At 39.7% G+C, this 27026-nt stretch overlaps 1 protein-coding gene across 5 annotated transcripts in view; it reads left to right on the top strand.

Moving 5' to 3' along the window:
* Positions 1 to 27026, top strand: part of SEMA4D (semaphorin 4D) — a 95554-nt gene that overhangs the window by 47694 nt on the left and 20834 nt on the right. For 4 of the 5 annotated variants that reach the window (XM_080575121.1, XM_080575117.1, XM_080575118.1 and 1 more), the window contains 12 exons: positions 4958 to 5021; positions 11744 to 12135; positions 14460 to 14605; positions 15684 to 15746; positions 17590 to 17688; positions 18923 to 19016; positions 19949 to 20062; positions 21373 to 21524; positions 23291 to 23466; positions 23574 to 23730; positions 24475 to 24697; positions 25139 to 25254. In XM_080575121.1, the coding sequence (XP_080431247.1) occupies positions 12042 to 12135; positions 14460 to 14605; positions 15684 to 15746; positions 17590 to 17688; positions 18923 to 19016; positions 19949 to 20062; positions 21373 to 21524; positions 23291 to 23466; positions 23574 to 23730; positions 24475 to 24697; positions 25139 to 25254 (1434 nt within the window). In that variant the 5' untranslated portion in view covers positions 4958 to 5021; positions 11744 to 12041. The remainder of the gene's footprint in view (positions 1 to 4957; positions 5022 to 11743; positions 12136 to 14459; positions 14606 to 15683; positions 15747 to 17589; positions 17689 to 18922; positions 19017 to 19948; positions 20063 to 21372; positions 21525 to 23290; positions 23467 to 23573; positions 23731 to 24474; positions 24698 to 25138; positions 25255 to 27026) is intronic. The other variant, XM_080575120.1, reaches the window with a different exon arrangement.

The raw sequence follows: 27026 nt of genomic DNA, 5'->3' as shown, positions 1-27026 counted from the left end.
CCATGAGGCACTTCCACATAGCTGGCAGCTGATAGTCCATTTGGATAAGACATCCATGAAGCAGAGGTTGTAGTACAGACTTCCTTTTTTAAAAAAACAAACAAAAAAAACTCTGATCTTTTGGAAGTGTGATTAATTCATTTTCCTACAGAACATTAACCAGACAGTGTTGAATACTTAAAAGTATTTGGAGGCTCGTCTGCTGTTTCTTCTTGCTCAGATTTTAGAACCAGCAAATCATTTTACGTATTGCTCCTTTCCTGATAGGAGGAAAAGGAGACTTTTTAGGATGATAAGGGATGATGCTTATAGGGTGAAAGGTGAGGTAATTGTTTCCTTTGTACTAACCTTTTTGTGCTAAAAATGTGTTGAATACAGGTACGCTCTTAGTGACCTCTGCTTTTCAAAGGGTACATTGTTTATCAAACATTTAAAATATTCTCATACTACTTTGCTAAGCAAATGTACCCTATAGTGAATACACATAAATTTTACATGTCCCTGAAGTGATGGCTTAAAAAGTTCAGTCCGAAATCTAAGTGCTGGTATCTGCTATTATCTTTGTGCAGTTGTGTTTCCTTCTTTCCTTTCTCTAGTGCTCTGTTGCTCTTGGTCTTACACAGTTGCAATTCTGTTGTCTTTTGTTTTTGCTAGAATTTGATTCAAAACCATTAGTATGCTTTTAATAAATGTTATTTAAATGGTTTTGAGTTGATATTTGTATAATATTATATCTGCAGGAAAGTTAAAATTATGAAATACACTCACAGTCTTTACTGAAGAAGGGTAGGGATGCATAGATAACATCATGAATGCTTCCACCTGGTATTGTGGAAGTTAGGTTTGTTAATTATAGTTTTTGTCAACATCCTTAAAAACGAAGGAACTCCATTGCAACCAGCAGTACTAGCTGGCCTGGTCTCTGTATTTATATTTTGTTGTTTGGATGCAGGAGGGACCCATAGTTCTCTTTTGCTCTCTCTCCGTAGTAGTCTCTGCTTCCTTCTCAGCTTTCTGAGATTTGAGGAGTGTCAGGGTAGTTGGGGGGGAATTGAAAGCTGAAGGTCCCATTCCAGTTTGGGCTAAATTAAAATGACTGAGACATAAGAGGGCTTTTTTGCTTTGTTACAGAACCTGGATTAGCACAATGCTCTTCTGTATTTCAAAGCATGTTCGCATAAAGTCAAGCACAAGGCAAATGCATCTTCAACATAAAGTTTAGAAAAGGCTGGGGGACTTTGATGAACCAGTAAGTAGCTAGTTGAAATAAAAACGCTTTTATGTAAAGTGAAGCTTTGCAGGTGGGAAAGGAGAAAAATCTGTGAAGCTTTGCTTTATAAGTTCTGAAGCATGTTTTGCCGCTTGACTTTCTTTCCCCCAAATACCTTGCACAAGTGGTGAGCAGGTATCATCAAGCTGACCAGTCCCATGAGAGGGCAGGAATTATGGAAATAATTATGGAAATAAATTATGTAAAACTAGCATACATTTTGATTTGGCAGATACCAAATTACCAAAATAAAGTGCTGATAATAGGTACGGTTCTTAAATTTTGTAGTCTAACCTACCTTTTCGTGTAATTATTTTATTTTAGAACTCTAAAATCACACAAAGTAGCCGCAGAAGCATTTTTAGCGCTCTCTGTGTAAACCAGCTGTTCGTAGCAATTTGTCTGCTTAACCTGCGGTTTCCGCACACACGTTTAAAATAGTCTTCTAAGAATGCTAGCCCACAAATAGGTTGTGTCTGACTTGAGGTATAGGTAGCAAAAGCACCTCCACTTGCAATCATCAAGGGTATTGATCTGCAAATTATATTTTGGTAAGGCAGATAAATAATGCTGTAATAACACAAACATTTCCAAAGTTAAAATTTGGCTCCTTCATCTCCCAAAGAGCTATTTGAGTGATTACAGTTTGCTTATAAACTAGCTTTCTTCTGTGTTTCCTTTCTCCTTTTTTCTCATTTAGTCTCTTGGACCTAGTTCAGCACTAAGCTATAAGCCTGAATAAAGGATTAAAGAAATGCTTCTGATAGTAATTGATACACACAAGGCAGTAGTACAAGTTTTTTTTTTTTAGTGCAAGTTGTCTGTGACAGTCAGAAGTACATTGCAATAGGTTGTGTTTTGAAATTTGAAAGGTTAGAAGGAGATCCTTGAATAAATAAATACACATACACACACACACACCACACATATATGAAAGATTGCAGCTCTCTTATTTAAAGTTTCCTTAAAGTGACTGTCATGTTATTCTACATAATATATTCCAGGCTGTCTTTCATTTGTAATCCAGTAGGTGTTTTCTTTAATCTTTGAGGATTTAGTCACAGTTGTCAAAATAATGAGCTTTTCGTGGTGTAATTTATTTTGTCCATGTACATCTACCCCCATCTTAAGTAATTGCTACCAGAAGAAACAATCTTTTTTTTTTTCCCTGAAATTTGCACTGAAATACAATCTTAAAACCTGGCAACATGTAAGGTTGCTGGGGAGCTCTTGCAGCGCCTGTTCTGGAGTTCCATATGAAAGATACAGGTCAAACAAAAGGACTGAAGGGTGCCAGAAAACTTGCAATATTTACATGAATGTTAATGTAATATTCAAGTCCCGGCTGAATTAGCGTGTAATTATGTCATCGCTTTTGGCAAGCTGTGACGAGTTACTTATTTGTGTAGTGCGACAGCAGGTGTTGCCCAAACAGGCAGCCAGCAGAGGCCTGATCAAAGGACAAGAACCTACCTGTGCTGCAAACTAACCTCCCTCTGTGTTCAGCTGCCCTCACGCCAGGTCCTGAGCTCGTGGGGTTCTGTGCAAAGGACACCAACAACCACCAGGTAACTGGTTGCAGGCTTTTCCTCCCGTCCCTTCTCAAGAGGAAGCTCTGAGGAGCAATGAAATGCTCGCAGAAGCCAAGTTCTTGAGCTGAGGCAGCCTTGCAGCTTTTCTCCATCTCCATACTTCTGTGGAGATCCACTTGCTGAAAGCTAGCCTGGGCCCTGGCCACTTGCCTGTCCCTCACATGTCTTTCAGCTCCTCCGTCGCTGCCAGTCTTAGCTGAGAAACCTGGAGCTAGTTGCCTCTTGAGATAGGGGAACTTCTGCGATGAACCATTTTAAGAACTACTGAAGTCTGCTGGTCAGCTTATTTGCTGCAAAGGTTTGCTCGAGTAATTAGCATCTACCTGTAACTCTTAGAAGCGAGTGCTTTATTATAATGAAAGTACTTGTAAAAGCCACGGACTATTAGAAGTCTTCTCTAAGCGGAGGCAGAAGAGAACTTTCTTTTCCCTTTAATCTACCTACAGCTAAAATGGATATGTCTGTTTGCTCTGTAAGCAATAAGCTGTGAGGAAGCTCTCTGGGACCTGAAAATCACAGCTAACAATAACAACTGTGGCGATCAATGGCCTATTACGGCAGCAAGTAGCAGTTCCTACAAATTTTAACAATTCTCTTCTGTGTTGAGTAGGTACAGCCATTGAGGTGATCTGATGTTAGCTCATTTATGGAGAGCTTCGTGATTGCCAGGGTGATTCACAGTTCACCTGTGGTTTTTTAATTTTTATTTTTTTCCTCAAGCAGAATGAAAGATAGACAATTGCTTTGGTTTTGCAACAAAAATAAGTTGCTTATATGCTTCTTGTGAAAAATAACTGGTGGGTAATAGCACAGGCAAGCTAGGCTGCCGTAGAAAAAGATTTCTCTGGGGTGTCTTGTCCAGAAAATGTTGTGGGGAAAGAATCAAGCATTCCTTGTTCTGTATCCCAAATGATTTTGAATTGTGGAGAGAAGACATTTTTCTCTGGCAAAAGTGAGTCTAATGTAGCTGTTTGCCTGCTAATATGCTGGCCGTCACAAAATGTGCGCTGTTGAAGGACAGGGCAGACAGACACTATTTTAGAGAAGACATGTAGGCTCTCTCTTCCCTTATTGCCATGCAATACTGATCTCACTTTCTTGTAATTTTGGGTCTGGTCTGTTTCTTTGGGGGCCATCTGTCTTGCCTGCCTTTCACTCTAATCCTCTGGATCAAGAACTGAGCCTTCAGGTGTGCAGCGGTGATTTTTTTTAGATGCAGTTTCTTCCCATTTTGATCTGCAGGAACCCCCTTACTGTTCAGCTCGCTGAAATCCAAATCACAGATCCATTGCGAGTAGCGTTTAAGCCACTAATCCTACAAGCAGCCCATACCCTTCTAAGAGCTCTTGGGTGAACATTAGGAAGTGTATGTGTGTATATATATATATATATATGCTGAATACAAACTGATGTAACAATATATGTTTGCATATTTAGAAATGTTACCTAAAATAAGCATTGAGATAAATGTTTCCTGCTGTGGTTGCATCAGAGTAGTCCTACCATTCTTCTTTGATTATACCAAAACATATACAAATGCAGTAGGTTTTATCATAAGTATCCAGATATTCTTGCTCTACACTTGTGCATAATAGAAGTTTAGTAATGCAGGGGAGTGTTGAGATTGCTCTATATGGATTTGGTAAAGCTAATTGTTTGTGAGACTGGTCGGTGTCTAAACTTCCCGAGCTTTCACTGTATGTTCAGTCCCAGCATAAGGGAAGTCCCAGGTGCTTAGGAGGATCAATAATTGCTACCACAATGCAAATGCTGAATAATTTTGTACTGGCTGGCTTGGGAGAGAGGGAACAAACTATGGCTGAAAAAGGCTTGTGTGTATGCTTTTTATCAGGTCTGCTTAGCAGTTTTTTGTTTGGTTGTGGGTTTTTTTTTTGTATTAAATGCAGTATCAGGATCTTGGCTCACGGGATACAGATACATCAGTTCTGGTTTCTGTCAGAAGCAGTCTCTCAGCGAGAATCTGGCAAATGAAAGCCAACCTCTGGGGGAGGTTTTATTATAATTCCCATATCAAAAATTGTGCTTCAGGTTTATGCGGTAACGATGTCAAATTCCGCCTATTATCTCTTTGCAGAAAAGAAGGATTTCTGACAACTCCACGTTTCCGGCAGCACGCAGGAGGCTCCAAGAAGTGGCAGGTACGGGAAAATGTGGGTTGCCTCTCCCTGCTATTGCAGTGGGATTCTTAATGGCTGCATTGGGGGTGTCTCTTTCTTAATCACACAAATATATTGCCTATGTAAGCAAGAAGACGAGGGTGTTAATTTGTATGGCAAACATAAATAAGGATTTCATAATAAGCTTGATTTATTATTTTGTTTTGCTCTAAGATTGAAGTATTTCTCAATAAATTTATCAGAAAAGAGACTTTTTTTTCACTCAGGAACATACTGTATGCTTAACTTGTGCTTTGGTTATCACTGAAAGGTTCTGTTCAGGGTTGCAGCTGTACCATGTTAAGAAGATTGTGTCTGAGGGGGTAGTAGTGTTGCTTTATGAGACAACTATATCTTTGAAGGTGTTGCTGGGCACCTTGTCTAGTCTTTTTTGTTGCTTGTTTTTAAATAAGAACAACTGATTTAGACATTCAGGTGCCTTTGAGAGTACCATTAGCTTGCTTTTCCCTCTCCTCCCTGCCCTCAGGATCCTGAACTTTACCATCTCATGGTCACTGCAGCCAAGGCTGCCTTTGATCGTTGTGTTCCCAGTAAGCCCCTTGTCAATGGAGAGTACGAGGTCCTGAAGAGTAGCAGCTCTCCTTGTTAGCTTGTCTGTCACTTGAAGGAGGAAGGTATCATCGGTACACTCCATTAACTCCTTGAATTGCTTATGTCTTGCTTTGTTGTCCCTTCGGCAGATATTGGGGTGGTTGAAGGTCCATGAGGACCAAAGCCTGAGAATATGAAGCTCCTTCCACTTGTCTGTAGAGCGCCTTATCTGCTTTTTCTTCTGTCCAGGTGGCCTGCGGCATCATGTCACCTTTACCTGTCCTCTCTTTAATCTCACCTGTAAGGTCTCCGTCACCTCCTCATCCATTCCCAGGCAGGGCTTCGTGCTTTCCAGGTGTGCTCTCACATAAAGGACTCCTTGTCGTCCCAACCCGACCTTCCTAAAGAGCCTGTATCCCATCATTGCAGTGCTCCAGTCGTGGAGACATCCCACCACATCTTGCTGATCCCAAGATCATAGCCCTGCAGCTGTCCTCACAGAAGGTTTCAGCCTAAAAATTTTAGGCACTTAAAATTTAGGCACTTAGGCATTTGTTTCCTCAGAATTTTTGTCCTCTTTTAGCACTAGCACGCATCCTTCAGCAAACTTTGTGGTGTAGGTAAAGAATTATCTTTAAAAGCTTCACCTAATTTGTGAGTACCTAGTTAACTATAAAGTATTTTTGATACAGTTTGAAATGTAAATAATCCCGTGCTCTACATTTATATTAGTCATAAAGGGACACTGGTCTGTTAGTTTGAGGTTTTAACTTACTTTAGCAAACCGTTTGTGTTGCATAATAAAGAAAAGATGATAGAAATAATGCTTTCCATCAGCCAGTCTAACAATGGCACTGTGCTTCAGGTTGTGAAAGGGTGAGATCTAAAGCAAGGGGTATTTCCAGTCTGTCCTTATACCAGCCTAAAATAAACTACGTAAATAAAACTCAGTTGTCAAAGGTGAATTGTATGTTTCTGTCTTTGTAATTTTGACAGGTAATGATACAAGTATTGCTAACTTTTCCTTCTATTTTTGGAATCAAAGACTAAGCAAATTGAAAAAATCAGGTTTAAGCAAAGTCTCACAGTGGGAGTTCTGTGGTTTGCTTTTTCATATGGAGCCTTAAAATCTTTGTTATCGAATAGGCATCAGTAAACATTGAAGCGGGTCTGTATTCTGCTGAAGTTTCTTAAAGCCTTTGAAGAAAATTATTTTGGGAAAACGTTTTATGCCATCTGACAGATGAATCATTTAACCTCCCCCTTTTTTTGCCAAAGGAAGCAGCTCTAAGTTTGCCTGTCTCCCTGTATTGAGCTTCTTATCCCTCATCATAGTAACCCTACTACTTTTGCAAGCACATAATTAAATTGTTGTATTTATCTATCTTAAAAACAGATGGGTAAGTTACCCAGGAAGCCTGCGTGTTTTTTGCTCCTGGCGGGGCAGGGGATGCCTGGTGGCCAGCTGCTGCTTAACTGTGAGGTGAGGCCTCCTTTGCTCTGCCAGGGCAGCGGAAGACGTGGAAGTAATTTGATGGAGAGGCAGGGAACTGTGAGCGTTTGAAGGTCTGTCTTCCAGCCCAGAGGAAGGCGGTCATTTGTCTTGCAGCCTCACCGAGGCTTGCATCACCTGTGGTGGTAATGTAATTGCACGCAGCTGACGGCGTTCCTGTTTTCTCCCTTAGTTTTCCCCTGGCGGTGCAGTGGGTTCTTAGGTGTAAAATGTGAGTGCCTCTGCCACTGTGGAGGCCCAGGAGCTGCGTTTTCTGGATGAGAAGCGGCAAGGCCCTCTCCCTGGGCATGCAGCGTCTCTGCTGCCAGCCCTGTCCCAGCCCGGTCACTGCTGCCTGGGGCTGCTCCCTTAGTCCCGTCTCCTGCACTGGTCTACGGGTGCCTGAAGTGCTGCAGCCCCTCTGCGTGGGACCTGGGCCCCGCCGTGGAGCAGCACCGGAGCATTGCCAGAAAAGATTGCCCAGGGGAGAGCGCAGGGCTATGTGAAGAGATGGGGAAGTGCTGTGGGCACTTGGTGTGAGCAGGGAGCTGTTAGAAGGCACCAGGAGGACCTGCGCCCACCTTGCCTTTACTGGGGGAGGTAGGGTAGGTGCTGTGCTGCTAAGGATCCCCTCTGGGGAGTGATGAGGCCCCAGCCGTGACGTTGCGTGCTGTGGGTGCCTCAGCTCATTGCCATGCGGTCCGAGGCTTTGTCGAGAAGATAAGGAAAGATCCATCCAGCACTTTGTGCAACACCGAGCCGAATTCAGGAGTTGTGCAATGTAAGTAAGTACTTATTAAAAGAAGAAAAGGGGAAAAAAAAATATTTCAAAATCAAGGTTGCAAAACTGGGCATTTCCTAACTTTGAAATTCCAGAATTTAGATGGATTGGGCAAGTATCCCACATACATGTTGCAGCTTTACCGTGTTGGCTGGGGAGAAGACACTGACCTCTGGGTGTTCGGTGTTGCATTTTACTACTTGATTTATAAAATTTATCCGGTAGTGATAAGAGTTGCTGAATTCACATCTCTGAAAGATGAAACTTTACTTTCACAAATACCTCTTTGTGCTTCCTTTTGTGCCTGTGCCCCAGAGGATGGGAAAGATAGCAGTCTTCCTCCTGTTGCTGGTTTCTCAACTTCTCCTATTGCAGAGCTAGTGTTTTGTGATGAGAGTGTTTTTCCAGAAGAAGGTGGACCAGGGCACTGTTTCTTTCCAACAAGTCTGTCAAGCACTCACCGGATGCCACTGACGTGGGCGATGTGAGAGCCAGATGTTTTTCCATCTCAGTAACGGTCAAGATTAGATATTAGGAAGAAATTCTTCACTATGAGGGTGGTGAGGCACTGGAGCAGGTTGCCCAGAGAAGCTGTGGATGCCCCGTCCATGGAAGTGTTCAAGGCTGGGCTGGATGGGGCCTTGAGCAGCTGGGTCTGGTGGGAGGTGTCCCTGACCCCTGGCCAGAGGGTTGGAGTTAAATCTTTAAGGTCCCTTCCGACCCAAACTGTTCTGTGATAAGTTACTATGGTAAGATAAGCCATTACAACTCCCCGCCTTCATAATTTGTGTTAGTTTTTTTACATTGGTTGTTCACTATAAGCAATTAGGCATCCTGAAATGTTCCTTTATCTAACAATTTCAATTTTCTATCCTTTGAGAGAGCAGAATCTTGTCTCTTCTCTTTTCTCTGCCTGTGCACTAAAATTATGCATGTCAATGGGAGTGTTCACAGCTCTCAATTTCCAGCTGTGCCCTGCCAAACTGACAGGAGCTCTGTTAATTGTTTCTTCTTCTGTAGTTGCCCTGTTTTCAGACACCATAAATACAAGCATTATGGAAAACTCATGCAAGTGGTGTACACATTATTTTGCTGCAGTTCATCATAATACATTGATTTAAAAACATGAGCAGAAGAATGCCTAAATGAAAATTACTTGTTTAAATTTACCTTAGAAAATTTAAAGTAATTTTACAGAAAACTGAAGAGTAGACCTGTGGCCACTTTAATTAGAGTTTAATTGTGTAACTAAGCATTTCAGGTTTCTTCCTGAATTACTTCTTAAATGGTCTTGTTTTCAAGCAAATTATAGCTCATTTTTAGGAGTCAAACCTAAAGCATTAGGAGACCTAACATTTCAAAAATGCAAAGCACTCAGCTCTAATCAAAGCCAGTGAACACTGATGGAGCTGAGCTAATTTGGAAATTAGGCCATTGTCTGGGTTTTTTGCTCCTTCTACTCTTTGTGTTATATCAAAACAGGTTCATATTCGATTATGGATGACTTCCCAGTGGATGTGAGTGAAGGAGTTATTCCAGATAATATTCAGCACAGGGAAGGGGGGAGGAGAGTAATTAAATTGAAGGCTAAATTAAAGGACAAGTTCCTGAGTGCATTTTCATCTCTATTTAAACTAAAGGGAGTGAGAACATCTTGCACTGTTGGGCACGCAGCATGCACTGTGGTGTCCCACCCCTCTTTTTTAAATGCACAAAACTTTACCTGCATTCAACAAATAATTCTCTGCAAGTCAAATGTATTAATGTGAAAAAGGCTCTGTCTTACAAACCTATACAGCAAGCCCATCTGTGAAAGGACAGACTTCTGCTTTGTGTAGCTGGAGGTGTTCCGTGGCCACACAGCAAAGTAAGCACTTACCAGTCGTTTTGTCATCTTCAGAAGGTAATAACAAGTTGTAGTAACAAGATTTTTTTTTTGTCATTTTTCATTTTCTGAGACAGGTGATCTAAGCTAGGAGTGTAATCATGGCTATGGGAAGGCTCAGGTTTGTTCATCACGAAGATCTGCTAAACCAGCAAAGTCCAGAAATTTTACAGGACTTGAGAATTCTTCTCTGGAGACAGTACATGATTGCTTATTGATGAGACTGGTGCTGAATAGTTTTGTTCCAGCAGTTGTTTTCGTTTTTTTTTTTTTTTTAAACAAAGTGTTTAGGGGAAATGATACTGCTTTGAGTCTCTTTTACTAACAAAAGATGGCTTGAAAAGAATTAATAGTGTAGAAATAATGGCCCAGGGTTCTTTCTTCACAGTGCTCTTTTCCCTCTTACATTTCCATTAAAATAGATTGCTAAACTGCCTTGAACTTAACCGTTGAACTACCTGTAAAACTATTTGCATCAGAATGTGCGAGATACTTCAGCAGCTCTGATGCAAGGGGACTGTTCAACAGGTTGGATAGCAAAGCGGGGTTGCTTAGCTTGGGACAATAAACAGGAAAGGTGCAAGACAGACAAACAAGTAAGCAATGCCATAAAAAACAGAAAGATTTCTATGATCCATTACAGCGGTTGGATCTCACCCAAAATGGTTACCAGAACTGAACACTAATGATAAAATAATAATAATAATAATTTAAATCCCGGGCTCAGTTTGAGCAAATTGTGATTTTTTTTTTCTTAGTAGGCAAAAGATTGTTAGGAAGAAAATAGTGTGTGTTTTTTTTTTAAATCTTGTGTAATCATTGAGTAAACCAGATGCAAAAGCTTCTAATGCATGTGGATTGTCTGCTCAGTGGTAATGATTACTTCTGTGCCCGTAATGGATTGCTCTCTGCAGTTTCCAGAGGTCCTTGGCCACTGCCTGTTTAAAGCCGGCACTTCTCCCTCCCGGAGAGGAGAGGAGAAGCTGCTGGCACCACTCCTCTCCCCAGAGACGTTCTCGCTGCAGCTTCTGCCTAGCTTTTAGCACTGGCCTCCTCACGTGCTGCCCCTTTCCCCTGAAACGGTACGTCGGGCTTCGACACTGCGTGCTGCTGTTTGTCGTGGCATGAAATGCCTCTCTTTGCCCTCCCACCCCCTCTAAAGTGTACAGCCCCACAGAGATACCCCCCAAATTACCTAAATGCAGTAATTTAGTGGCCGATGAATGCGTTCACTGCCCCTCACCAGTCCGTACTGATGTTGAATACTTGGATGAGTCTTGACCTGGGAGTGAGTGTAGGAAGGTGGAGCAGTGGTGGCTTGTGGACAAAAAGCACAGAAGGTAGTGAATGGTTTTGATGATCTTTCTGAGCCTGAGAGTAACAGACAGACTTCCGTATGACTGTCTAGCACTTCGAGTATTTAAGCATTTTCTCCTTTTTTTTCTTTTTTTTTTTTAAGTACACAGTGCATTAGCTCTTTGTTAGGTGAATTTCTTTCTACCCCCTTGCACCTTGAGTGCACAAGAAGACTTTGCTAAAAATGAGGCTTCTGTTCATAAGATCGCAAGAACAGGAGGTGGGGCAGGTTTGTGTAAGTAGTAGTTAACGTTAAGCTGCACTTCTTATGTCTTTTGCTCTGTGAAATTAGTCTCAGTAATTTTTGTTATCTTGGTTTGTGTCTTTATTGTAGAGGTGGGATTTTCTTCAACTCACTATTAAAAGAAAATGCATAGGTTAAAGTCAGGTTTTGAGCATTACACATAAATGACAGCTCAAGATACTTATACCATGTGTTCTGGGTGGAAATGATTACTTTCAGTTACTGCCTGTATGCTGTGTAATATATGGGAAGTTTTTAAGGAACCTTCACTTTCCAAGCTGAGCTATGCAGGCAGCTGTAGAAGTATTGCAAGATCAGTGCATGCAATATGCTATTTTTGGCAATGCTCAGTTCACTTTCTCTTCTACTTACTGTTCCCCTCCTCTCTCCACAGCATCGTTTATTTCTTCAGCGAAACTGAAGAATGCGCTCAGTAGCGCTTCTCAGCAGCCCTGCAGCCCGTGGAGAGTGTGGGCAGTCTCTGTACTCAGCATCCTGGAAAATGTGCATTCCCTTGAAGTGATCTGCTGAAGGCACATACTTAGAAGACTGTTCCAGCCTGCCTTGCTGCACTGCTCTCAAGCTCTGAAATGCCTGCTCTCTAATACTGCCTGGAATTTGGTTTTCTTCTGCTAAAGAAACGCAACCTGCTGCAGTTATCCAAGGAGTCCAAAAGAGCAAGGACAGTGAAGATGGCTCTGTGCGCTTTGTATGCAGTTTGGGCTATCTTTGTGGAAGTGGCAGTAACATTTGGTCCGGTACCAAGGATCACTTGGGAACACAGAGGTAAGAAGAGAAATAGTGTAATAATGAAATATTGCAACAACATCAGGGTTTGTGTGTGTCCTTCCAGCCTGCTTGCAGAAAATTTAGTCAGTTTCTGCTGGCTTTGCTTAACCTGTAGTGCTTAGGACCAGAATATCCAACAGTGGCTTGAGCACCGAGTTGACTACTTGCATATCCGTCAAACAGCTCTGAAAATGTGACTTTTTAAAGGAGGAATTTCAGACTGGGATTTCTCTGCTGAAGATTCTTACAGGTGGACCTTGCTCCAATAGAAAAAAAAACACAACACAATAAGTAGATGTATTTTGTTTTAATCAAGTTATCAAGAGACAGAACATAATAACAAAATGTACCTCTCCAGCTAATACTCTCTCTTTTTTTTTTGTCATTGATCTTCTTTTAATACTTTTTTGGACTGAGGTGTATGTCGATGCTGAATAGTCCTGAGCTCTAGGTACATCACTAGGTAAAGGAGAACATTTGGCCTCCTTCTGACAATGTTATTTGATGCCTGGAGTTGAACCAACCTAGTGTTTTCCACCAAACACTACTTACGCTGTGCTTGAAGTTGCAGCAAATAGTTGTAACATCCCAGTACAGTTAGCGGGATGTAGCACAAAGAGAGCCAGTAGGGATCAGATATTCCTGTAGATTTTGGGCTTAATTGCTCAACCTGGGTCTGAAGAGAAATCTAGAGCACAGGCTATGCAATAGTGCTTCTGTTTGTGAATAATCTTTTTTTTTTTCCCCTGCACCCTGGTGTCGTGGATGTGTTAGCTTTTAAAAGCTTTTGTCTTTGACTCCTGCTTTTACTGGTAGTTAAAGTTAGCCACCCAAGTGTGCTGCAACCAAATAAGCATATGGATAGTATGAAGAAGCAACCATAAGTAAAGATATTAAATTCTGAGGAGTCAGGCTGTAGGAAAAAATAAATGGAGGTTAAGGATATAGTTACAGTGAGCTGATTTATGAGATGGCTGTAGAGATGCTTTTCCTTTTTATTGGTATAGCAATAAATGAGTTGCTGATATACTGCTTTTTCGGAAAGTAGTCTAGACAAGGCTTGCAGTTCCTGCTTAGGCTCCTTGGTGCGGCTCCTTGGTGCTCTTGTGTTGTATAATAGTTCAAACTTAGCAAGTTGGTGTTTAGTGGTATTATACGTCACAGACCTATCCAAATTACTCAAAATAAATTAATTTTTTGTTCATTTCTGCTGTTTCTCTGTCTGCTAAAGATTGTTGCATTTAAGTATAAGAAGCCTACTTTAAATACGAAGGGGAAATTTAGTTCAGTGGAGGAGTGAACAGGTAAGAGTTGTATGAACCAGTTCATCCTTTTGGAGAAAATGTTACTGCCAAGTGGAAGATTTTAAAATTGTATGCTTCAGAATCTAGTTTAAAATGATTTTTTCCCAAGTCTTGCAGTTGAAATAGTGCAATTTATAATGTTAGAATTGAGAGAAATAATACGTTGTTTTCTGCCTGTCTCTGAAAATTGAAGCTTTATTGCATGGTAGATTCTTGCATGAAGTACGGCCTCCCAAGCTTTCAGTAGTTTTTCTATGTTGTTAGTACATGCAGACTAAATATTCCTGTATATTAATCATTTTGTGTCATCTTTCTCCAAGCCTTTCTGTTCCAGTTCGCATGCTTCCTCATTCCACTGCTTCTTTCCCCCATGTTTCCCCCTTTTCTTCTTCTTCCTTTTCATCATGGTTTTCCCACATCTCTTACTGATGCGTGCAATTTATCTCCAGTCTCCACTTGAAAATCAGCTTGTTGACACTGTGTACATGGTTTCTTTCTAGCTTCTGTCTCCTTTCTCCTGTGGTAATATCTTGAAATGTCTTATATTAAGGTGCAGGATTTTTTTGAGAGATTTGTCTTGGGAGGGTGCAAGGGATGCGGTGAACTATTTAGTTTTCCACAGTAGGTGGGTATGTGGAAGTGAGAAGGTGAGGAAAGAGCTGACAGTGGATGTGTAAAATGAGAGGTTTGGAAAAAAAGGAATTAACGATTGGGAAAAAAAAATGAAGGAAGACGACATGAGTTATGGGGGATCACTGCAGGAGGAAATTTGTAGGCATTTGAAATAGAACTAGAAAGTAGGGACCATTGATTTTGATGTCAATGATGGGAGCTGCTGTTTCTGCTGAACCAAGCTTCTGAGGGGGTCTCTCATCTGTTATGTGTGTTGTCCAAACTAAGCTTTGTTGCTTTCCAGATACCCAAGGGCTGTTAGACAGCTTAGAAAAATGACCCATAAACTTGACCCAAAGTGATCATGTTTCTTCATGTGGTGCTATTTTCCTTTCATTTCAACAGAGGTCCAGCTAATACATTTTCATGAATCAGAAGTGTCAAACTATTCAACCTTGCTGTTAAGTGAGGACAAAGATGTCCTGTATGTAGGAGCCAGAGAAGTGATCTTTGCATTAAATGCAGTTAATATTGCTGAAAAGCAGCATGAGGTGAGTATGCATTTTAATACACTATTCTCCACATAAAAATCATATCCCAAATTTGACTTCACTTTCTGATACCAGCAGCACTGTGCTCTAGATGTTATGTACCTAAAAGAGAAAATACTCTGTCTGGGCTACCTCAGTTTTATTTCTGGAAGATGCTATTGAGTAAAATATGTCACCAGATGAGAGGAAGAAATGAGAAAATGAAATACAAACAAGTTACTAGAGATCTCCGTAGGCATTTTCTCTTTGGAGGCAGTGTGCTGGACTAGAGGGACTTTGTACATAAGGGCCACCTTGCCAGTTTATATGCCTTTTATTGGTGGGAGTGGGCTGTATCTCCTCTTAATCTGAATCAGAAGAAAATTAATCTGAAACAGAAGCAAAGTTGGAGCTTGCTCAGGAGTGGCAAGCTGCAGGCTTGCCTCTGATGTGATGAAGGCCTTGTCCATTAAGTTTCAGCTTCTGTGCGGTGTCTCTAGCTGTGTCTGCACAGTAAGCAGCACTGCAAAGAGGTCTGGTCCAGCTCGCTCAGAATTAGCTCAGCTGCAGAAGTGCTCTCTCTGGGTGTGCTGACACTTGGTTCTCAGTGTAGGTTAACCCATGCAGAAGCCTGCTAACACAGTTCTATTGCTGCAGGTCCTTCCCAGGCTCATGCTTCTCACCATTGGGACCGTTCGTCCCATAACTTTTATTTATTTTTTAAAAAATGTTTTCTCCAGTTTGAGTTAAAGTGAGAAGTGCTTAAAACAGATACTCTTGCACCTCCCTAAAGCATATGTTATCGGAGAACTTTATAAGTAATTTGAGGGGAAAGATAATGATTAACCCAAAAGATACTAGCAGTGGTTCTGCACTCTCTAATGACACATGCATTTGGAAATGTCACCTCCTCAGAAAAGAATGGCTTTGAACTTTTGAAAGCCACTTGCAAAATGAAAGGTACTTGCAAAATGACTTATATTTGCTGCAGACAGTAACCTTAGAATTGCTTGTTTTGTTTGTTATGCAAGGTCTGAAAATACTGCAATTGTGTTAAAGTGCTTTGAACGTACCTTCTTATTACTTGTTTTTCACTTAGTTGCGCTGGAAGGTCACTGAAGATAAAAGGACTAAATGTGCAGTCAAGGGCAAATCAGAACAGGTATGTTCTTTTATTGGAATTTAAGAAAGATATTTTGTATTTAACTTCAAGAGGAGTGATGTTAAAGAAGAAAGGCTCCAAATGTTTGCAATTAAAATTTTCAAATAATCACCTAAATTCCTTAATAAACTTGAGCTTTAGAAACTGCGGTATGCTTAGTCTTTTTTTTTTTTTTGGTAATTCCTAGTTCATTATTTCTTGCTGTTGAATTTTATTTGAATGTTAAAAAATCTGAACACACTAATGTGTGCTTAGTTATTGTAAGTTTTCCATTAAATTGATAAACAAGTTCTACTTTCACTGAGGTAATTGATAGTAACTGTTGTGTTATTAGTACAATAACTCTACACCGACATTTGATTTTCTAAAATAATGGGTAATTTTATCTTTTCTTCTGTAGGGCATAGGGTTTATTTATTAGGCCAGCGCTGGTATACCATCGGTGCATTTTTCACTAACTGTATATCCACCTTGTGATGCTGAATGCCTGTGCTCCTTGCTGGTCTGACTGCTCAGACAGTTCCCCGGCGCCTGAGCAGCCCAATCTCCTCCCAGCTCGGCAGTGCAGTCAGCTCAGCCCGAGGGCTCCCTTGGTGTTTCTGGCATCCACAGACCCCTCTGGACTGTCGGCACACAGGCTGGCTTGCTCATATTGCCATTCCGTGGGGGTAGTTTCTGTAAGGTGATTGACTGTCGGTGGGGATGCCTTGGTGCCTTATCCTCTGTGTTGTGCCACATGGTATAGCAATACAGTAAAGCGAGGGTTTTCTTGGCAAGATTCGTGGTCGGGCTTTTAGTACAGGTTTGAAAATGGAAAGCTGCATGCACTGCAGATACAGAAAGCAGTACCACTTTACACTTAAAAGAGATTTGACATCAGCACCCCAACATCTACAGTTTCTTTGGTGCTCCCCCCCCTCCCGGTTATAAAACCCCAGGTGCATTCCGGGCTGACAGACATCCTGCATTCAGGGGGCTCATTTGAAATGGAGTAGGCTATCTCCTTTGCTCAGCTATCTGCATTTGCTTGGACTGAGAACCATCAAGGCAATTTACCCGCCTAAGGTGAGGTGTAGCGGGCAGTTAAGGACCATTTCCTCTTTGACTCTTCCTGATGCACTCGGGAGTTTTTTGTGTTCCCCACGTTCAGTGGGGGTTACTAGCAATAATAATTACTTACAGCCGTGGTGAGTGCATGAGAAGTGAATTTATTCCTCTTGTGCACCTGCACGCCCTTCATCAGATGGTGTCTGGGTCTCCATCAGTCCTTTGCAGAGATCATTGGTGGTTATTAGAAGGGATGTCAGAGCCTTAGAAAGAGCACTTGATACCACAGGATGACGGGGGGGGGGGGGGAGGGGGAAGACATAAGTAACCAAGATTTGCTGAGGATTTAATGGTCTTAGAGGTCTCTCTCTTAAGATACAACCTTGGCTATCACATACTGTTTCATGTAGGCTTGTAAAGGATGACAAATTCTAAGATGTACTCCATTTTTAGGTAGTCATTCTCATGGATCAGGTATATCTCTGCAGTTCGGGCTTAGATGAAACAATCTGAGATGCCCGCCTTTGAGCGTGCAGTACTCGGACATAGTAAACCTGTTAGGGTAACGAGGCAGTTGAGCACTACTGACTGTAGGAAAGCAGCTGCTGCAGGACTCGAGCTCCCAGAGTTTGTAAGGTGGCAATGTCCCAGTGGTGACTGTATCACCCAGCATTACTGGGGTGGTGTGGCATGAGTAGCACCAACACAAGAGTTGACAGTGCGACTTTAATTGTTTATGTTGTAACATGGAAGTTGTTGCTTATCAGACTGGTCCTTTTCTTGTCCCATATTACAGACAGAGTGTCGTAATTACGTGCGTGTTCTGCAGCAGCTAAATGACACTTTTCTCTACGTGTGTGGAACTAACGCGTTTCAGCCAACATGTGATTACCTGGTAAGAACATACAGATTTTTTGATCCAGTAACGATATTAACTTAAAACTAGCTCTTATAAACAATGAGTTAATCTCTTTTCCCAAAGACACTTGTAATTTCAGTGCTGGTCATAGCATTGAAGCATTTATAATACTGTCTCACAGTGATGATAGAGTACAGAAATAAACCATACTGTTCCTTTTTCAAAACATTGAATTACTGATTCACCTTAGTTAACAGCAGATTTACTCTTTCATAGCTTTCATAATTCTCTGTGTATTGTACATTAGCGTAAAAATAATTTCTGAAACTGATATGACGTTCTTTGTGACTTCCATCCGTTGTTGAATCTCCCTGAAATTTCTCAGATTTCTGACTCTGCTTGTCTCGTCTCTGCTTCTGGCAATACCATAGCTTCATAATGCTGAGCACTTCAGAATAAAGTCTTGGCTGAAAATCAAAACTCCCTTTTCTTGTTGCTGACTCTCACATTGTTCTCCTTACTATGGCTCTTAATGATTCTGAAATTTAGAAATCTTGTAGTTATGTTAAAATTTCATCCTTTTTTTTATCGCCTCTTCCTGCAAGTCTGTCTGCCATCAGCTCTAGAACATTACCAGAAGTCACTGTCCTTAGCCTCGAATGTCTTCATTACACAATGTAAATAATCACTTCCCCAGTATTGTTGCTATAGGTCTCAGTCATCTTACTGATACTTATTCCCTTAATTTTTAAGGGTTTTACAAAGTAGCAGTCAAAGTACTCTCTTGCTTTTAAAAAATGTAGTTGGATTATAATTATACCCCATCTCACCATTTTATCGTCATCTAAAAATTGCTCAGTCCACTTCAGAAAGTCATCTTGATTTCTAAAACTGTCTATTTTTGTGCAGGCTAATTTAATAGTTGCAAGTTTTGCCTTTATATTGGTTAACTTTTCGGCCTTTCATATTGTCTGGCTTTTTGGGTTTTCTTTCTTGAGGTCTCTTTTTATGTCTGGATTTAAACTTTTGTCTATTCTTTTCTGCTACTGCCCTCACAAATTACAGGATCACATTTCCTCTCTGTTAGACTTGGTAAAACTTTTCTGAAAACTCAAGTGCCTTCTATAATCTTAAAAAATAGGCATTCCAGGCTGAAAGTTACTGGTTTAGTCTATTAATGTGTGTCTTTTTGTTACCTTTGTGTGATTTGGGTGGCTGAAAGAAAAAGTAAAAATGGTTGTTTTGTGGTTTTCAACTTCATTTTTTGCAGAATTTGATTTCGTTTGAGCTCGGAGGTAAGAATGAGGATGGTAAAGGCAGATGTCCATTTGATCCTGCTCAAAGTTACACATCTGTTATGGTTGGTAAGTTTCTTCTTTGCATACCTCATTATTATGTATAAATATTTGGTCTTCTCCGCTATCATTCTCCAGTTGTTCAATATTGAAATGGTAGATTGGGGTCTGTATTTCTAAATCTTTAATGTGTAACTAGATAGACATAAAAATACTCATGTAGTCAACCTTAGTGTGTGTCAAAAGGAGAGCTCAGAACTTCAGCTTGTTTTGAAAGCAACTTTTAAAATACCAACTTTCAAAATAATGGTTTTAAGTGCTTTAGTCCAGGTAATATAAATGTACTTTGACTTGTCTCTGTATTATAAATTACTGTAATTTCAATAAATTTAGCAAGTAGAATTTTGACTTTCTTGTAGACATATCCATGAAACAGAACAGGGAAGTGAGACATTGTAGGAACATAACCACATGGTTAGACACCACTGAATCTTGATTTGGTAAAGCCAAAATGGCTGTGTTGTGGTGTCACAAGATCATAAAAGAGAAACTTGTAGTGACACAAAACCGGAAATGAAAAAGTAAAGCTCTTGCTCACTATGTTGTTGCCTAAATTCTTAAGTTTAGTTTGAATATTGGCAGCATGTAAAGAAAAAAAACCACTTAGTTCAAAACGTACGTGGCATTTCTTAAGTATCAAAAATGCAAGTTTACTTAAACTGCAGGTTTACATAGGAAGTGTTAAAGTACCCTGAAAACAGTGCTAACTTTTGCCAGTTGCTTGTGTTAGAGCAATAATAAACCAAGTGTAAAAGTGTTAGCTTTGAGAGTGGTCAGCAGAAATATAAACATAGAAGATATGTCTGGGGCAACTGAGAGGAAATCCTTGTTTATCATTTCTTGTGGGAAGTTTAAGCTAACATAGTCTCTTGAAATATTTATATATCTTTTCTGGTATCCAGTGTATAAGAAAGTTTAAAATATTTGTTTTTGTGTTAAAGATGAGGAGCTTTATTCTGGGACTTCCTACAACTTCCTGGGAAGTGAACCTATTATTTCACGGAATTCTCATCAGAGTCCTCTGAGAACAGAATATGCGATACCTTGGCTTAATGGTAAGTGGGTGTGAGAACAGGCCAGATCAAATCATTCTTCCTTCTTCAAAGTCACAATTCCAGACAAAGAAATTTAAGTTTCCTTTCAGAGGTAAGGAACAATTGTCCACTATCTCAAAGACGATAGCTTATGTAATACTGGCATACATTGAGGTGTAAGTGTATGCACCTGTGTGTGCCTTCAAGAGATTTATTTTTATTTTTTTTAGAAATTTCAGAACTTCTATCAATACTGGCAATGAAAACAGCTTAGAGACACAGACTTTAACGTATTGTTAAAGGACACAGACTTTAACTTATTGTTCATATCCACTTGTTCATCTTTACTATGATACAGGATACCTGTGATATAGTATGAAGGAGAATGTTCCTTGTCTTTAATACGTTTTCAAATCGATAAGTCCATGGTTCCCAATTATCTCAATTCTTGAATTTCAGAACTTGCTGAGTTTGGGGAACTCTCAGAGGTTTGTGGCTTTCGGCCATAAGAGACCAAAATCATAAAATCGGCATATTAAGAAAAAAAAAAGGCACTATGTCCAAAAGGTGTAGGATACGGAATTTTGTAGCAAATCTTGTAGTTTTTGTTATGTTTAGTATTTCAGCTAGCAGCACAAATATTAAGTGCCTGGTATTCTGTGTATGTAGTCGAAAGACAGCTGTTTTTGCAAGGCAGATATGAATTAAATCTTGAGAAAATGTCTTCTGATTTCACATGTGGAAGCTGGATGACAGCAGTGTGATTATGCATATTTGAAAGCCAACAGAGTTTGGGAGTATGCTTAGTGGCTTTTTTTTTTGTTGTTTTTCTGGGGCTGTTTGGCCTTTGTAAGGGTTCAACTAACTGCCAGGTTTGCAGGTGCTGATAGCTGGCCAACCTTGGCAAGTTATTACTTGCACTTTTTAGCTGATTTTCTCTTTAAATATAAATGAACCATATGAGGATATACCATATCATTTCTCTTACATTTGTATTTTGCTTAAGGAGCACCTTGGCTTTTGGTCAGAGGAGAGGCAGGCAAGGGAAAGCAGCTATACAGACCTATCAGAAAACCGTTCTTGAGCGTGGGTGGAAAATGTGAAGTAATGAGATACAAGACCTTAGAGATCTCTCATATCTCTTAGTCTGTTATATTTTCACATAGCTTTTTTTCTCCAGTATTTATATTTTTTATTTTTTTAAGAAGTGTCTGTCAGTTAATGAGCAGTGAAATAAAGTGCGAGGTTTGGGAGGACTCCTAGAGCATCTTAGAGGGAATCAAGTTATAAGAGTTATATGTAATATAAAATTCTTCTCTTTGTATCTGTAGAGCCCAATTTTGTTTTTGCTGATGTGGTAAGAGCAGATCAAAACAGCACAGATGGAGAAGACGACAAGATATACTTCTTTTTCACCGAGGTGTCTGTGGAGTATGAGTTTGTTGGAAAACTGATGATTCCAAGAATAGCTAGAGTGTGCAAGGTGGGAGAGTTCAATTTCCTTTTACTAGTTCAAGTGGATTTTGTTTATTAATGTAAAAAAAAAATACTTATTAGAAATTAAATTGAAGTGGTTAAACTTCATCTCATTGAATCAGCAATTTTAATCAGTTTCTGAGAACTGAAAGTCTAATTGTTGCTTTGGAAACAAATACTTGATTTAACTTAATGGTGAAATTTCAGTACATCTGAGAGTTCCACCCACCTTTGGGGGCTAGGGGAGAAGAACAAGAAGACAGGCAGAAAAGATGTCTCTTCTTGTTGTGTGGTTTGTTTTGTTCTTGTTGTTTGTTTTAACTGCAAGTTTAAGTACAGTCCTTTTGGAAAAACTGACTTTGGTTGTTGCTGAGCAGCTAGGACATTTGAGAAGAATTGTAGTTCTTGACTAGTAGCTGTATACAAGCAAGACTATCATCTACTGTAGATACAGCTACTTGTAGCATATGGGACTTCCATGAGGCTGGCAGAACTGCCAGAACCTCAAACAAAACAGTCACCATCAATCTCATTCTGTCACACTTAGTATGTTTAAACCTCAATATTAGGTTGAGTCAAGTATATACCCAGGAGTGTTGGTTAAAAATCTTGCTGATGGAAGACATTTTTATTTTTCCAGTAGAAAATGTTGATTTAACAAAAAACCTTTTCATTGGAATGTATCAATTTCCTTAGTATTTTTTTTCCAACAGGAAATTTATCAAGCCATTTCATTTTGATGAGGTTGAAATGCTTTATTTTGACTTTACTGTTTTATATTTAAAAATGGAAGTCAAAACATCAATAACAAGTTAGTGCCTTTGAGATTTCCTTTAAACAAGCAGCTGGAGGCAGGTTTACATGGGGGTTATTATTGTGGCCCTCTGCCCACTGACAGCTTGTGAATGCTTTAGAACAGGAGTATCATAGAATGAGAGCTTTATTGCTGCTCCTTGATAGGAATAAGAATCAATGCACATTGCAGATCTATAGGCATTTATACTTATATTTTACTTAAGTATACTTAAATTTTGCAGATTTTCTTCAATTCTTTGCATAACAATACTGGATAATGAACAGGAAACATTAATAGTGATCAAATATGTCTGCTTTTGTAAAGAAGTAACAGTTGCAGCTCGAGAACTGAATATTTTGAAACATTTTAGTCTAGTCAAATATATCTTTATTTCTTCAAGTCTTGATACTGCATATCCTTATTAAAAATGGTAACTGCTCACAGGATTAGGCCATAGGTGCATTTTTTCTAATGGAATTATTAATATCAGGAAGTTAAATGCATATTGCAATGTTACAACTTAAATCATTAATGCTTAGATGTCAGAGAACAAATACAATGTTATTGATCTCTCTTAAAGGAAAAGATATGTATAATACCTGCACACTTATTTTAATCGTTTAATGAACATGTGTGTTTTATGAAGGTACATTGCTCATCTCTGTTTTTCAAATGCTGCTGAAGTCCAGTGCTTTTAGAAGTCCTATGTCTCATCTTAATCACAGGTGTTGACAGAAACCATTCAGTGTTACTTCTGTTGACTTAAATTAATTAAAAAATAATAAACCTGTGACTTCCTTAGTTTTCTGTATATTAATATGTTAAGTTATTGATGTTGCTATAGATAAAATCTTAGAAAAAAATATAACGGTTCAGTAGCATTTTAGCTATAGTCCTTAAATACGAAAACGCTGCCTAATTTTCCTCACGAACACTTCTACTCTTCCTTTTTTTTTCCTTCTTTTTAATGCCAAAAGAGAGACCAAGGAGGATTAAGGACTTTACAGAAGAAATGGACTTCTTTTCTCAAGGCCAGATTGATTTGTACCATCCCTGATAAGAATTTAATTTTCAATATTATCAACGATGTCTTTATTCTCAAATCCCCGACCTTGAAGGAACCAGTGATATATGGAGTTTTTACCCCACAACTGTAAGTGTGATACAGTCTTTCCCTGGATTAATACTTTTGATCTCAACTAGTTACTAAAGCAAGGAATAATTACTTATGATTTTTTTTCTTTCTTCCTGTACTTGTAGGAATAATGTGGGGCTGTCAGCAGTGTGTGCATACAATCTGTCTACTGTAGAAGAAGTCTTCTCAAAAGGAAAGTATATGCAGAGTGCTACAGTTGAACAGTCTCATACCAAGTGGGTACGGTACAATGGGGAAATTCCTAATCCTCGACCCGGTGCAGTAAGTTTCTGTATCTTGGATTAATGACTAGTGTTTTTAATGTGCAAGAGTAAAGAAACAAAACAAACAAACAAAAAAACTACTAAAGCATACTATTAGATTGCCCTGATACGGATATTTCCTGTTGTAAAGATTTTGTAGAAAAAATGCTTCAAGTGATTTATTCCAAATGTTGTATCTGGGGATCAAAGTGTTTTTTTTATTTATAGTTGAGTTAATTGCTGTTTTCATATTTTCATTATTTTGCTACTCATTTTCTAGTGGTGAAATAGATATTAATATACATCAGGGGCCATCAAAGACTTTTTAGTTCAGGTGAATAGAAGTATAAAACAATTGTTGCATTGTCTTTCTAGATTCAGCAGGTTTATCGAATGCAGTATGTTGCTTTACAAACTAAAATGCTAGTAGTGCTGGGTCTTTTCCATACTTTTCTTATTTTCTCATGTTTTCTGCAGTTGTCCTGTTGCTACTGATAAGTAAGAGGACAGTTAGAGGTAGTTAAGAAGCATGGGAGTCCAGAAAGAATATTTTGCTAAAATGTATTTTGGGTCTGAACAAAAACATAGTATGAAGCATTTGCTCAGAGATCAGCATATTGCAGAAGCCAAGCTGCTGCAGGACCTGAGCACCTTCTGTGGTGTCCTTACTGGCCAAAATAATGTGCAGAAGAAAATACATGTGCCTGCTGTTACGATATAATCCAGTGTCTCTTTTTTTTCTTTTTTTAATTTTAAATACCAGTGCATAAACAACGAAGCCAGAGCATCGAACTACATGAGTTCTCTGAATTTACCAGACAAAACATTGCAGTTTGTTAAAGATCATCCTCTAATGGATGATTCTGTGACTCCTATGGGAGACAGACCCCGACTAGTAAAACGAGATGTGAAGTACACCCAGATTGTAGTGGACAGAGTCAGAGCACTCAATGGTACCATATATGATGTTATGTTCATCAGTACAGGTGAGTTCTGCAAAACACTCTTTTTAATGATGATTCTCTAGGCTGAAGTATGCTCTAACAGAAACTCGAAAGATTTCCATATTTACAGCACCTCTACATCAGGTGGTATTTTCACTAAAAAGTGGGGAGCCACAGCAAGTTAGTGGAGAACCTTGCATGCTTTGAAGAGCTATTGCAGGAGAAGAACTGCAAAACTGCAGTGAGTGTAACAAAAACAAACATGAGATAATCCCTAAGAGGTTATTCTGTGCCCCAAAACATTTTTTCTTGCTCAGAACTCCTTACAGTGGCAAGTGTAATGGTTGCCTTTGGCACAGAATGGTGTGAAGTCTTCAGCTGAACTGCAAGCATATAATTGATGCAAGTTATAGTAAGTGTGCAGTTCTTCCCTGTCTTTCTATTTTAACAATCTTACTTAAATACATTACTCTGTTGTTCCAGATCAAGGAGCCCTGCACAAAGCTATCAGCTATGAAAATGGAATGCATATTATTGAAGAAACACAGCTTTTCCCAAACTTTGAGCCTGTCCAAACACTCTTGCTTTCATCCAAAAAAGTAGGTGCTACAAGCATCACAGCATTCATCTTTTTTTTCCTCTTCCACAAAACTTAACGAAGTATTAACTTGTAACCTTGTCATGATGAAAGACCATCACTATGCAAACCGCTGAAGGCTGCACCTGTAATCTCTGCAGCAGTATCAATATATTTATTACCTGATACATTCCATTGCACTGGATAGGTGGCATGCTTCTGAAAGCGTGCAGATACGGGGAAGGTGTGTGTGGTGGTGGTGGTGATGAGAGAAGGGCACAGGTGTGCAAGTCTTCACTCTGCTTGTACAGGAGCTGAAACCTGTAAGCTGTTTATTAAAGGGACCGGGTTTTTAGGTTAGAAGTAATGTAAAAATCCTGACCCCTTGTGGCCAGTAGAAATCCATGAGGAAAAATCCTCAGGGAATTAATAGAAGAGTGGTGGTGTATTTTTCCTGAGGAAGCAGACCTAACAGAAGAGCAGTCTTGTCTAGCAGAGAGACTCAAGATTTTGTACCTAATTGATTTCTGCTGTCCCAAACTTTCCAGGCTGGTTCTGTGTGGTAGATTTATTGTGAGACTAGGCTCTTTGGTGCCGCTGCTGGTGTTATACTCCAGACAGGATTGCTGGTGAGGTCCTGCCTGCCAGACGAGAGGGCTTCAGTTGCAGCTGGAAGACACAAGCTTTGCTGCAGGCTACAAACCCAGTGGTCGTTCTGCATTATTAAACAATTGCTGGGTTTAATCCCAGAATGATTTTTCAATATAATCATATAGTGAATTTTGTATACTAGCCCTTCTGGTCCTAGTTAATCAGCCTTGCAGATCCATAAATGCCTACAAAAGTATTACCCTAAACAGTGGCTTGTAGCATCAGACCCTTCAACTGTTGAAATTTCTGGGCATCTTAAGGAAAGAATGACTCTGTTTAAAAGTGTGTAGTAATCTTACTGATGTTCAGTAAGTACCCAGTGATCAATGAATTCTCGGATATTAGGGATTTAGGAATACTGCCAAGATATTTTAAGAGCAGCTTTTACTTTCGTGTCCTATTTAAAAAAAAAAAAAGCTCTGCCAATGTGATCTATTCTCTGGAAAAGAACTGCACGCCAAAATTCTTCCAAGCTCATCTTGCATGCTTAACAGTCCTTTCATGCTTGTAACAGAAAAAGTATTGAGAAGATAGAATATACTTTTGACAGACAGATCAAAGTCAATGCAATTAAAAATTTCCGTGTTCATAGATTTCAGTAATATCTCTGCTTTTGTGTTTGTATATATGATGCATCACACTGGCCAGGTCACAGAATCACAGCATGGCTGAGGTCAGAAGGTATCTCGAGGTCATCTGGTCCAACCCCCCAGCTCAAGCAGGGCCATCGACAGCAGGCTGGCCCAGACCATGTCCAGGCGGCTTTTGAAAATCTCAGGTGTAGGGTTGAAATTACAAATGCACGTTTACTGTGCTACTGATAGGACCACAAGCTCATACCCATTCTTGTAATTGTGGGTACACTGCGCAATCATTCATGTACTGGCTTAATTATGCTTCCTCCATTTCTGGGCAGTGGTAGTGAAGGGATGAGCATTACAACCTGATGTAGAAATGATGGCACTGCATTTACTTACCCTGAACCCAGCTGCCAAGTTCCCAGTTACTCAAGAACATTCCTGAAAGAGGGCAGTGTAAGCACAGCATAGGCACTTCATAGGGAATGCACTGTCTTTTCACGCCAAAAGTTCTCTCAAACTTCAGAATTGAAACTGAAACACAACTTCCTTTATGGTACTGTGG

This window comes from Anser brachyrhynchus, assembly GCF_964034855.1.
Source record: "Anser brachyrhynchus genome assembly, chromosome: Z".
NCBI classification, from domain to species: Eukaryota; Metazoa; Chordata; class Aves; order Anseriformes; family Anatidae; genus Anser; species Anser brachyrhynchus.
Note: the sequence above shows the minus strand (reverse complement) of the source record. Positions and strands in the feature narration are given on the sequence as shown.